A 13,702-nucleotide genomic window follows, 5' to 3' on the forward strand; every position below is an offset into this window, starting at 1 on the left:
ACACACACACACACACACACACACACACACACACACACACACACACAGAGGTGAGACAGCAGGAGAGACACACACTTACTGGAACTGCTCTCGCTGTCACTGGTGTTTGATGTCACGCCCTCTGCAAAGCAACCAGAGAGACCATCTTCAGAGCCAGCGCTCACCAAGGGCACACGAGCTGGCACCCAGTGCTGGTGGCTGAGAGCAGGGCAGCCAGGTGGCACAACACCAGAAATGCACCCTGGCACCCATGGGGAGGGCTGGGAGCAGGGTGCTGGGGCAGGACAAGCAGCTCTCGCCCTTTGTCCCTCTCAGGGGAAATAGGGGATGTGCAGGGGAACCTCTTCTGCTCGGCTATGCTGAGAGGTGGGGGAGGTGCTGGGAGCGGGGCTGCAGGCAGGGCTGGCAGGGTGCAGCATGCACATGGAGGGCAGGGGTGGGGAGCTACCTGCAGAGAGGGGCCGGGACTCACAGAGACGAGACAGTGACAGGATGGGACAGAGTTCGGGGCTTCGCTTTGCTTTGGCTGATCCCAGTGCTGTGACCTCCCAGTGCTGCTGCCCTGCTGCCCGCCCCACTCGGCGCAGCTCCGCAGGGTTTGGGGAGAGCAGCCAAGGAGCTCTGGGCACGTGGGCAATCATGTACCATCAAAGGAAGATGGCACCATGCCTGCACCTGCTCCCGAGGGTGCCTTGGGCAGGCCCCTGCGTGTGCTTAGGGCACAGCCAAATCCCCCAAGCAAACTGCCCATCCCCTCCCCAATGCAGCACCTCCAGAGCCCTCTGCTGGGAGAGGCAACCAAACCCACGGGGTTCCTCGTGCCCTGCACCCAGAGAAGCACAGCCATCAGGCACCCCCGCGTGTGCTGGCAATGGAAAGCGAACGATGCGCGTTGCAATTCCACTTACTCAGGTTCTTTGCTCCATAATAATCGTCACTTAACCCAGGGAAGTCCTGATTTCACAGACAGCGAGAAGGGGGAGAGGGGGAGAGAAAAGAGCGCAGGAGAGGGGCGGTCAGAGAGGAGGGGGAGAAGAAGACAGAGCCAGATGAGCATTAGTGACAGGAGTGCAGAACGGCCCAGAGCTGTAACTGCAAGTGATGTTAAGAAACATTTCTCTGTGGTGACACTGGCAGCGGAGCACCAACATCTCACCACGCGCTGCTGACCCCCCCAGCAGACCCTCACACCCCTCTGGCTGCACCTTGAGGCCATCACGGGTCCCCTGAAGCTTCACAGCCCCAAGGCATTTCTCCATACAGCCTCACGCGGTCTTTTGCAGCATGAAGCTCTGCTCTCCCCTAGGCCCCTCTGGAGGGGAAAAGAGCACTGCCACACCTCTATCAGCATGGCCAGGGGATGCTTCTCCCCACCTGTGTGCATGAGCTGCCCACACCCCAACACTTGCACAGTCTGCAAAGACAGAGAAAGGTTCCCCCTGCTGCAAGCAGTGCAACAGGATGGGCAGCACAACAGAGCCTGGCAAAGGAGCTGCCTGCAGGCTGCTCTGATGCTGCTGGCAAAGAGTACAGCCCGCCCCATGCCCATGCCATATGTCCTGCACTGCAGGGCTGGCCAAGAACAGTGCCTCGGTGACCTTCAGCTGCAGGCACCGAGCTGTGCTCCATCAGCACCCCTATGCCCTCCTGTTCTCTGCTGCTATAGCACCTCCAGCACAGGTCACATCCTCACTGCTTCCCACAGCCACCAGCCATGGCCACGTCCTGCATGCAGAGCAAGGTGCCCACGCTCCACAACAAAACAAGGGGAACCAGGACAGGAAAAGCTTCCTATGGCCGAAGTCTGTTCCATCAGTGTCTCTCCAGCATGCCACAGGCAGCGAATGCTGTGAGCCCAGCCACATGCCCTGCAGGAATCTGAGCACACAGACTTCACACATCATTACAGCCGCCATGCTGGCTGTCACTGAGACCTTCATGCAGCCTGGCTGAAGGAAGTGGGCACTGCCCCACAGCACCTGGTTCCAGCTGCTCTCTGCCAAGCCCAGGAGGGCACCGGAAGGGAGCACACAATGTGCTGGCACCTGGGCACGGACACTGCTCTGCCTTGCCCACTTACTCTCCTCTTCCCAAAAACACAAGGCCTGCAGCGTTCTCTGTGAACACTCACTGAAGGAGCGGATGCAATTTAGCTCCTGGAAACAGGAAAGGCTGGGCACAACTGCTCACCTAACCCAGCAAGAGCAGGCTGTTTCATCCTTGCGCTGGAGTTTGTTCCAGAGGAGCTGTGCAGCTGCCTCTCAGTTTTCCCTGGGTACCTACTGCAGGCTCCAGCATTCCTGATGTCTGGACTTGGAGCAACGAGCTGAACACTCAGCATAGCTCTCAAGCCTGGAGGTGCCTCGAGGTTACACCCCCACCCCCTCCTCCCATCCTCTTCTACACACGAGATGTGTCTGTGCACAGCCCTGCCTGCCAGGGAGAGGGGAGCTGCGGCACAGCCTGCCATCACTGGGAGCCCTGGGTGAGAGCTGGGTATTCCCCAAAATCTGCAGCCAAGACGTGCCTCAGCTGCTGAGTGTGGGCAGTGCTTCTGCCAGCAAGCGCACACATCCCTCATGGCCATGGGGTTTCACCTAAAGGAAGGGCTTGGAGACTGTCAGGAATAGGTAGCAGAGAGTCACTTCTATGGGAGACAGTGAGCACAGCCAGGATGTTCCCCCTCAGCCCAGGACAAGGGACAAGCTCCTGCACTGCTCAGCCACCCCTTGCTCTGGAAGGGGAGCAGCCCTTGGCAGGCACAGGGAGAGAGCAGAGCCCACAGCATATGGGAGAGAGCAGGAGGAGGCAGAGCAGAAGTTTAGGCAAGTGTAAAGTAATGAAAGGATGAAGACATCAAACATGAGAGAGAGAAAGAGAGAGCCAGCCTGTGCAGAGACACGGCCAGAGGCAGTTGGGCTTGCAGCAGCTGGGTGAGCCTGCCTGCACAGGGCACTCATGCCTGGTACTTCAGCGGGTGCACAGGGACATGAAATGCAGCAGGAGGTCCCTCACTCGGTTGGCATCCACCCCAAGTGGTGTGGGAGCTGCTGCTTTGTTTTCAGGCTCAGGCTGCTCCTTAGCTGCCAGCAGGGTTGATGGGCACAGAACCTGACCAAGCCCTGGGCCACATCCATGCCTGACGGTGGCTGGGAGGGCAGCCTGGTGGTACAGCAGGGCACGTGCATGGCCTCAGCCTGCATGGCCTCAGCCTGCCTGGCAGGAGCAGCACAGTTTGGCCAATGCAGGCAGGTACTGGGCTCGCTGGCTATGGGAACGTGGCAAATCTCCCCTACCCGAGGCAGGAGGTGGGGCTCTGGGGGTTGCACGTTGCCCTCTCTGGCCAGCTGCTACTTACGTTCCTGTCCGCTGCTCTCCTGGGCCAGGTTCTCTTTGCTCTTGTAAAATGGGAACTTTCGAGAGAGGCGGAAACTCTTTTTACGTTTCGTTTTGATCGACTGTGAAGAAGATGGAGATGGAAGGGAGGACAGAAAAAACAATGGCGTTTAACGCATGCGAGGAAAATTAAAATGAAGAGACAATGAGGAGCCGTGTCAGGGCGGTTACCCTGAAATGAAATCATGGAGATTACATGAAAACTGCAATGCAGGGAAAAAAAAATTAAGTGCGGAGAAAAATGTGTTTTAGGGATGGTGGGAAGCTGGTGAGCCTCTGCAGGAGGAGCACGGCTTGTTCTCCCTGCCTCATCCGTTCACTCCATGCAAGGGAAGCTCTGCCAGCACCAGGCACCTTCAGTCAGCTCCCAGCCATCAGTGCTCTGCCCGGGGCTGTGCTGGGACGTGCTCTGCTCCCTTGCCACCGTGAGGACGCCCCGCTACCAAACCACAGTCCTTCATCAGCACCTTCACAGCTGCCCCAGCTGCTCTGCTCCCACCCCGCACGCTGCCGAGGGGAGCCGTGCCTGAGAAAGTCCACTGCACTGCTCCTTGCCCTGGGACAGCTCTGGCTGCCCTCCATGGGAGCACAGAGCTGCTCGGACTCACCCTGCCCCATACAGCACACCATCTTGTTGAGCCCGCTCAGCACTCACCCGGTTGGATTCTATCATGCCGGTCCTGGCGTGGAATTTCACTGTTTTCAACCGCGCTCTCTCCTTCTTCTCCACCCTGATTGGAAGTTAAAAGGGAGAGAGATGCTGCTAGCCCCTGGGATGCCCATAATGCTGCACATATTCCTCATGCTGATACCACCAGATCTGCCACACAGAACAGATCCAGAAGCTGGGTCCTGAGGCTCACAGGACCAAAGCACCACGTGAGCCAGCTCCTGCTGATGGGCACTCACCTCTTCTTGCTGGGGATGACTCCTATCTGCTCGCTCTCACCATGAGGTGTCACAAGCCTGGCTTGCCACCACTCATCATCAGAGGCATTGATGACGTGCAGGATGTCCCCATAGGAGAAGCTGAGCCCCTGGCTGGGTAAGCAGCTGTCCCGGGTCCGGTCATAGTCAAACAGAGCTCTGCAAAGGAGCACAAAGAGGAGTGAAGCCCTCCCCTACCAAGCAAGCAACAGCACTGCAGACCTCATAAGGCCCAGAATGAAGTGCTCACCATGAACCCCCCACAGAAACGACAGCCCTGGACCAATAAACCAGCTCTTGACATGAGCTGCAAGCAGCACACAAACAACACAGATGCTGAAGAAGGCTGTGGTCAGAAAGCAGTCAAACATTCAAAGTTCAGCGGCCTCGAAAATATAACATGTCATAAATGGTACCCCAAGGTTTCCTTCCCTGCTGGCCATCAGGAAAGCAGCACATGAGGGAAAACCCAGCTGCTCTGTTCAGGGGGCGAGACCCAGCACCCTTCATCCATAGCAAAGCTGTGAGCCAGCAGAAGGGAATGGAGAGCCTGCCCTGTGCCATGACAACAAGGCTGTGAGATGGCCAGGAGGTGATCGTGCCCTGCTGCTGGAAGAAGTCACACCAACGGGCTGCAGGGCACGCACAGCCTTCGCTTTCATTTATGTGTAGAGGTATTTCATTCCAGAGGTCTGTGAATTATGAACGCAACTCGATGTTTACCTGATTCTACAGCTATTTCAGATTTTTAAATACTTCCCATAAGAACAGCTTACTTACTTACAGTAAAAGAGCTTCATCTCCAATATTAAATTACCCAGCTGCAGAAAAGATGATTGTTTTTTAAACTAAGGAAGAGGAGCACTAATGCTCTTCCTGTGCAAGTGACTGGAGCCTTATCGCCTGCCTGCACTGCAGCCCTTTGCCTCAAGCTGCTTTCAGGGGCCTCATTCTCCCAATGTCTGATCTCAAAGCAGACCTATTTTTCCAGACACGTCCATTCGGCAACGAATGGAAACAGCTGAGCAGCCATTCGGAGCACTGCTGCTGGCAGCACAACTGGGAGCCCCATTTTCACCCCCACGAGGTCAGCCCCACTGCTCCCCCAGGCAGTGTGGGGCACGTTGAGTGCTTCTGAGCCAGCTGCCAGCCTCATCCAGGCAGAAAAGGGGGAAAGCCATAGTAACACCACCCTCTGCCCTGCTCATCACCTCCTTCCACTACGAGGAACCCCGAGGGGGTCTGAAGCAACACAGCACAAATCACACTGATTGTCGAGCTGAATCCTTTTAACTGTGGCTCCATAAATAGTAAAAGCAACAGGCGCTGTGCACCAGCCTCCTGCAGGGCGAGCTGTCTAGCTGGCTCTCTCAAAAATTGCTTCTCTACCACATTCAATAAGAACTCTCTTCCTAGCCAGCATGGCAGAGGGTCAGCATAGATCTCCCTCCCTGCAGTGGCTCCAGGTGAGCTGGGGCTCCACTCTCCTGGGAAACAGAAGAGCAGCACCAATTCTCACACTGCTGTGAAAGCTGCCACCGTTCCCAGTTCCCAGTTTTTCCTACTCATCCTGACTGGCTATATTATAACCCCATGCAGAGCTACTGCAGGAGCAGCTATGGAGCGATCCACCTTTGACTAAGCAGATCTACCCGCAGGTCCTTATTTCTGGCAGCAGAGTCAGCGTGCAACTGCAAAGCACCAGCTCATCTTCCAGATCAGAGAGAAGCTTATCACAGGAACTGCCCCTGTGAGCATCCTGGGACTCAGCATCACCACACGTCTTCTGCCTCCCAGGCACCAGCACCTGCCTGCATCAGGATGGTGAGCTCAGGTGCCAGATCTCATCCACAGGGCTGAAATGAAGGCTCAGGCACAGAGCCAGCTCCTGCAGTAGCCCTGTGCTGGTTTCAACCGGGACGCAGATGAGCAGTGGAGCACTAAGCAGTGAGCTGGATGTGCTCTTCTTGGGTCACATCCTTCTTCGAGCACGGTGACCCAGGACCAGGAGAACAGGGAACTTTCTGTGCCAAGGCCTGACGGGCTGATGCAGCCCTGAGGTTGCTGATGCAGCCACCAGCTTGCTCTGCTTTCTCCAGCTTACTCGGGCCGTTGCTGAGAGGCTCCTGTGCTTGGCCCCACAGGAGGACAGAAACACGCATGGCCCCGAGCACAGCACGTGGCAGCCGGCAGTGCAGCACCGCGGGGCCCTTCAGCTGGAGGCAAGCAGCCCTGCCAGGCACTGCTCCCTGCCAAAAGATAAGGCTGCGTGCGTGGCTGGCACGCCCCAGCCAGACCAGCGCCATTAAGAGTGAGGAGAATGCAATTAGGAGGAAGGAAAGAGCAGAGAACCGGCCGGGCAGGTTCCGGAGCCAGCAGCACCCTCAGCCCCACTGCCCGCCTGTCAGCTCCCAGCTACAAGACGCCCGCTGCCCAGGCCTGGCCCTGCTCCCCTCAGTGCCTGCATGGGGAACACAGTGCTGGTGGATGAGAAGCTGGCCTGCTGGAGCCAAACAGCAGCCCTGTGAGGCCAAGCCCTCCTCCACACAGCCCCATCATCCCCTGCAGGAGCAGCAGCCTGGCCGCAGGGCAATGGAGCAGCACCAGGCCTGCTTGCAGAGCCAGCACTAAGCCAGCCCAGCCCCTTCCCGGCCCAGCTGCTGGTGGACTTTGCCCTGCAGCAGCGCCAGGAGCGTGCCCTGCCCAGGTGGGCTGTGAGCAGCAGGCCCCACGCTGCCCCATGCACCCTGCGACCGGGCGGTGCTGACTCGAGCAGTTTGGTAGCACGTCCCATAATTGAGGTCCTGTCCACAAGGCAGCGGCTTGGCTGGTTTCAGGCAACCCGTGCTCGAAACCACCCCACCCAGAAGGGCTGGGGCAGCTCTCACACGCTCACGGCTGAGGGTGTCAGCAGGGCAGCAGATCAGAAATCCAGCAGTGCCTTGTGAAACTGCGAGCTGCAGGAACAGAACGCGGCTCTGCCCCGTGTCGATCTGGACGCGAGGTCCCTGCACTCCCAAACCCTCCTGCAAAGCACAGCTCTGCTGCAGGACACGCAGCCTCAGCTCTCACCATCCTCCCTGCAGGGAAAGAGAAGCATCCCTTGCTTTGCCAACCTTCACCCGCAACCCAAGGTGAGGAGTTGCAGGATTATTTTAATAAGCAAATTACAATTGCTCATTAGCTGCCACCACACTGCTTCTCACTGCAGCCAGCCGGGAGATGGCAGGGGCAACAGCCAGCAGGGCGTGGGGCATGCAGCAGTCACGGAGCCAGCGCCATGCGGCTGCTTAACCCCTGCCTGCTCCGTGCCTGGCTCTGAACCAAAAGCACAACTTGGAATCAAAGCCATAATCCTCCTAAGAGCTCATCTCCCCTCCAGCCAGATCCCGCTGCATGAGCAGCAACAGAGAAGCCAGTTAGCACAGAGCGGGTAGAGGAGAGCGCTGCCTGCATCCTCCCTTGGACCTCCCCATCCCCAACAGCTCACCCTGGGACGCAGCTGCCTGGCTGCAGCACAGCCCAGCTCTCTGCACAGCTGCCTGTTTAAAAGGTATTTAAGTGCAGAGCACTCAGCCCTGACGAAAGAGTGCCAAACCCACTGCTGTAACTCTCCGAGCTCCATGCCTTATTTATAAAGCTTGCTTCCCTCGCCTCGTAGCAGCAGGGCAACACGTCCTCTGAAAGGTGCAATGCCCACCAGGTGCAAGGATGCAATCCTGGCTGCTGTGGGTGCCCTGGCCCATGGATGAGTTGCTCGTCTGCAAGGTGACACATTCTCCTTCCTCGTTCCCAAGTGCTGGGCACACCCAGAGGAAACACAGGCACCTCCTGGAAAGTGCAGCCTGTGAGCACCTGCATCCCACAGCCAGGCACTGCACAGCCCTTGCATGTGCACTCAGGAATGGGTCTCCTGGCCGGAACTGTGACAAAACAGGAGTGGGTCCCACATGGTTACATGCACCCAATGACCCCTCCCTCAGGAGGGTGATCTCTTCCTCCTCGATCTGTGAAGGCAGCAAGTGGCCTCAGATCTGGAGATGGCACTGACAGAGACATGGGATGGGTCTTACCGGACATACAGGGACCTCTTCTCGCTTGTCCGAAGTGAGCCAGAGCCAGAGCTCATGCTGCTGTTCATCATCTGCTCTCTCAAGTCGTGGATCTTGGACTCGAAGCGACTGTACTCTGTGGGGAGACAGAGGGTCAGTGCAGGCCGGGGTTGCCCCCAGGTCTCTGCCACCAGCCCACAGCCAGATGAACCCAGGAAGCACCAAGAGAGGCAGCCACAGCCTGCCCACAGGGCATCTTGCCCACGAACCCATCCTTCCTCATACACAAACAAGGAGTGCTGGCAGCTGCCCTGCACACTCCTGTCCCAGGGCTGAGGTCGCCTTGTGGAGCACTTCAAAAAAATGCAGAAAGAGTGAGACCTCACAGGGGCCCATCAGCTGCAGGCCAACACAGCATGGCCGTGCAGCACGGCCCTCAGCTCGGTGGCAGTCCCCAGCCTGCCTGTGGCTTGGGATGGGGAACAAAGCGCGGCCTTAGGAAGGGAAAGGAAGAATTCACCTGTCCTCACCTACATCCCAAGCAGCGCGAGACCCCTCAGAAGCCACCAACACCTCCGGCAGCAGCAGGACGGGAGCTGCCACCACCTGCAGCTCCTCCCTCTGTGCTGCTGCGACCTTCAGCTGGGTGTAAAGGTCGGCCCCAGCACACAGGGCGGAGGCAGCAGCCCCACTCACCCAGGGTAGACAGGAAAGGCGCTGCCAAAACTTCCCAGGATTGGAGATACGTGGAAAACTTTTGGTTATGAAAGCCCCCAGCAGTGCCACAAGTCACACCAAGCACCTGGGCTCACCAATTCTGTCCCTGTCTGTACACACTCTGCAGACACATCCCACGTCCTGGTGCACAGCAGGCTGTGTTTGAAAGCCCCTAACCATGCGCAGAGACTGCTCCTTCAGTGCAGGCACACGGTGGGGTTATGCAACTATGGGTCGGCATTTCTTGGCTATCAAGCCCTAAACTGTGCAGCCAGAGCCAGTTAAGGATTTCCCTTCTGTACAGAACTGCTGCATTTTTAATTTAAAAAAAAAAAAAAAAAAAAAAAAAAAAAGAAAAGATGCACCACAAACCCCAACCCGCACACAAAAACTCCACGCTCACACAGAGGAGCTGCGCTGCAGCCCCAGCCTCTGAAGCTTGCTCTGCTGGTTTGCTTCAAACCCCAAACGCCAGCATATGTGGTGCAATGTGAACCTGCGTGTGGGACAGCTTGACGAGCCATCTGCAGGCTGCCTGCTGCTGCGCTCTCCTCGCAGGGTGTTCAACCAGAAGGGTTAAGCAAGCCAGGTTTCCTCCTCTTTGCAGCTCTCAGACAGCAGCTCGCCCTGCAATCGCTACTCTCACAGCCCCTCTGCGTGGCTCAGGGGCACCCATGCTCTCCTGGCCCATCTATCTGCTGAATTTGCTGCACCCCATAAGAAGCATTGCATCCACCCTTGCTGCTGCTTCTCCCCGTAACGCTCACACTGGAAGAGGCAGGCAGCCCAGGGCAGGGGGAGGGAAAGAAAGCAGATGGATTTGCCTAATGTAAGTCAGCACTGTTGTACAGATGCTCAGAGGCACGTTAAAATTTCATGGGCAACGCTCCATGACGTGAAAGTTCATACACAGGGTGCAATTGCCTGGCTCTTACGGGGAAGCTGCTGTGGAGAATGCTCCTGTGCAGGCAGGGGGAGGTGCAGCTCACTGCTGGGGCTCCTCAACTGAGCCGTGTCCTGCAGATGGGGCTGCCACCTTCCCTGACATGCTGTGTGATGCTCAAAGGCTTCCCCCCAGGAGAAAGAAGGCAAGCTGCAATGCTGAGCACCCCGAGTAGCACAGGCTGCAGCTTAACAGGATACAGGAACCCCATGTGCCAGCAGGCACTGCCTCCAACATCGAGCTTTGAAAGCACAGCTGGAGCCTTCCTGCAAGGTTACCCTGGGAGTGAGCACTTGGCTGCAACCAATAAGGGGGGGCCCCCTTATCAGCATGCTGAAACAGCCTCCCCAACAATTATCAGCAGATAGCCTCCCGCAAGCAGAACTTCTATCTCTGCCCACTGGCTCCTATCCACTTTGCCTCTGCATCCTGGAAGCAGAGCTGCTGCGTGGCAGATCCTCACCTGGGAAGCACGCCCGCTGTACAGCAGGGAGGTGAACATCAGCAGCTCTTTGCTAATCCCCACCTCTGACGCTCCCACAGCACTGGATGCATTCAGGACACCCTTATCAACACTGAAAATATGCAACAGGTGAACTCACTCCTCTTGTTGCAAGAGGACCTGACGCCAGCAGGAGCAGCACTTTCTTCTCACCACCTTGCAAGCTGACAAAGTGACACAGCGCTCTTATGCCCCTCCCTGCTCCAGGGCTGCCCCATGCAGGAGCTCCCGGGGAGGGCCCTGAGCCCACGGGGCACAGAGCAGCCCCCATCTCATCCCCAGAGGAACCTTTGGCCTCTGCATTCTTCCACGAGAAAGCCCAAAGGGATTTGGGCTGCCCAGGTTGCAAAGCTCTGGGATTAGACATCCACAGGGCCATTGTCTGCTGCTCTCTCTGCCTCTCTGCCCTCACAGAGCAAAACACATCCTGTTTTCAATAGCGCTGGCTTCGCTTCCACCCAGACCAATGCTCGCTGCCATCCCCGAGCTCATTTCCCTACAGAGCTGCTGTTTCTATGGCAAACAAACCCAGCAAATGGAGTCGTTGTACAGCAGCGGAGCTGAAGCGCAGTGGGGCTGCTGCCCCCCACCCCACACAGGGCTCTGGCCCTGATCCCCTGTGTGGCTGTTCTGCAAAGAGTGCAAGGGGAGAAAGGGCTGTTAGAGAGCAGCAGAGAGCAATCCCTAAGCATACACAAAGCCTGGTGCACGTGTGCTGCTTTAGGTGCAGGAACAACCTGCATGGGCCGGGCAGCCATGAGCGCATCCCAGAGGCCTTCCAGCTGCAGCCCATGCAGACCCCATGGTGAGCTCAATGGCTTGCCTTTCACTGTGAGCACAGAGTGAGCATGCTCTGAGCTGTGTCAAAGCACGGAGACAAAGCAAGCATTACAACTCCTGAAAGTCGCAGTGAGGTCTCTGCAGGCCCCTTCCAGCAGCACACTGCGTGACCACGCCAAGTTTAGCAAAGGATATCGAAGCTTCACTCCACAGGGCTTCAAGGAGGTGGAACTGCCAAACCCATCGCTAGTGCTAATAGCAAAGTCCACAGGGAGACACACTCAGCAAGAAGGGACTTCACAGACAGCCCAGAGCAGCGTGGAACGGAACAATCTCACTGCAGCTCTGGGTCAGCGCCAGGCACAGAGGCTGCAGCTCCCAGCGCCGTCCTTCCCCAGCTCTGTGCTCACAGGGCCCCACCAGGAAGGCCCTCACACCCAAAACTGATGGAAGCAGCCTCACAGCTGCGCGGAGGTGGGACCAAACCAGATCACAGCTGGAGCACACCTATGTTGTAGGTGTGACCTGCACAGACCACGCAGCACACAGTGGGGTTCTGCAGCCCCACATCACTGCAACAGCACCCAAATGCCAGGCACTGCTGCACATCACTGCCATAGCAGAACACAGGCCAGAAAGCAGCAGCTCCAAAGCACCGACACCTCAACCCGACTCCAGAGGGCTTCCAAAACATTTCGTCCCATCTGACATTTAGAAACTGCTCTCATTCGCGTCAACGCCAAATCTCAAGTGGGGAACAGAGCCAGAAATACGAGAACGTGAAACGCTTCCTGGAAAGAAGGAGAAAGAAAAAAAAAAAAACAAAAACCAAAACACAACACGAAAAGAAAGAAAGCAAAACAAACAAAACCACACCCACAGCACACCCGTGCGTGGCACTAACGGCTCCGGAGGGCCCCGCTCCGCCGGGACGGGGCACAAAGCGCAGCGACACGCGGCTCCGGAGCGATGCGGGGCTCGGCGCGGTGCGAGACCAACCGGGCGCAGTTCTTTGTCCGCCGCGGGCACAGAGCGGCTCAGCGCCCCACGGGGGTTTTCCCCCCGGGCGCCTCCCGGCAGCATCGACGCCTCCGCCGGGTGAATTAGAGGCCGGCGCTAAGGAAGCGTTGTTGTTAGGGTAATGCCGGGGTGCTGCCCGCGCCCTACTTGGAGCGCGGCCCTGGGATGCTCGCAGCCGCACCGAGAGCCCCCCAAGGCCCGGCCCGCACCACGTACCGGAGGAGCGGCACACGGGAGGCGGCCCTGTTCCCTCTTTCAGGCCCCGGGGCCGACAGCTGGAGAGGTCCCAACCGACGCCTCTCCGGCGACCCCAGCGGAGTCGACCCCCTACCGGCGGGGCCCAGCCTCCCCGCCGGCCTCGCTCCCGGCAAAGAGACCCCCGCCCCGTTCCGGGAGGAGGGGAGGCGAGAACCGGACGGCGGGCGGGGAACGCGCAGCCCCGCTCACCTGCAGCTCGGCGCGGTGGGAGGCGGCGGCGCCCCCGACAGCAGCCCCCGAGCCGCCCGGCCCGCACACAAAGCCGCGCAGGCACAGCCGGCGGGACGCCGTCGCTCCGCCCCCCGCCGCGCCGCCCAATCATCGCCCGCATTCCCTCCGGGCACCGCCTCCCGGCCCCTCTCCGCGCCAATCAGCGCCTCGCCGGGCCTCCCCCTTCGCCCGCTCTCTCCGCGCGCCAGTCACCGCCCCGCCCCCCTCGTCCAAGCGCAGAGCCCCGCCCCTCTCTCTGCATACAGCGCACCACCCCCTTATTTACACAGGCCACGCCCCGCGGTCATTCATTTGCATACTAGGCTCCGCCCCGCCGGTACCTTCGGGCCGGTACTGCGCGATGATGGTCACCGTCTGTCCCGCCCGCTTCAGCGCCGCCGCCGCCTGCTCGTGGGTGGCGTTACGGAGGTTCACACCGTTCACCTGCGGGGACAGCGCCGTGCCTGGGCTCAGCGCCCGCAGCCCCGCACCCCCCCCAGCCCCACCGTACCCAACACACCGGCGTCCCCGGGACAGCTCCGCCCCCTCCCGTCCCGCAGCTCACCGACAGGATGCGATCTCCCCTCCGCAGCTCCCCGCTGAGGTCGGCGGGGCCTCCGGCTAGGATGAAGGACACGAAGATGCCCTCTCCGTCCTCTCCCCCGACGATGTTGAAGCCCAGGCCGGTGGAGCCTTTGTGCAAGATGATTTTCCGGGGCTCTCTGCAGGGACAGACACGGGGACATCACAGTGAGGCCACTTGTGCTGGGATACAGGAGGGCTTGGGGTGACACGAGATGGAGCACAGATGGGGACGGAGGGCCGTGGACGTGGCACGTGGCAGTGTCAGAGCATGTGAGGGTATTGGGGACGATGCCAGCATGGGGTGAGCACACC

The 13,702-nt window shown here is 58.8% G+C and overlaps 1 protein-coding gene across 1 annotated transcript in view; it reads right to left on the reverse strand.

The window, feature by feature from the left end:
* The window catches only part of DLG3 (discs large MAGUK scaffold protein 3), a 55,284-nt gene that overhangs the window by 4,914 nt on the left and 36,668 nt on the right, over positions 1-13,702 (reverse strand). Inside the window, 7 exon segments of the mRNA XM_042824958.1 lie at positions 80-121; positions 3,359-3,458; positions 4,052-4,127; positions 4,306-4,482; positions 8,397-8,511; positions 13,147-13,249; positions 13,371-13,527. Of these exon segments, the coding sequence (XP_042680892.1) occupies positions 80-121; positions 3,359-3,458; positions 4,052-4,127; positions 4,306-4,482; positions 8,397-8,511; positions 13,147-13,249; positions 13,371-13,527 (770 nt within the window).

The sequence above is a fragment of the Centrocercus urophasianus genome, unplaced genomic scaffold (assembly GCF_019232065.1).
Source record: "Centrocercus urophasianus isolate 14NV4802_14NV808 unplaced genomic scaffold, USGS_Curo_1.0 seq_24, whole genome shotgun sequence".
Lineage (NCBI taxonomy): Eukaryota > Metazoa > Chordata > Aves > Galliformes > Phasianidae > Centrocercus > Centrocercus urophasianus.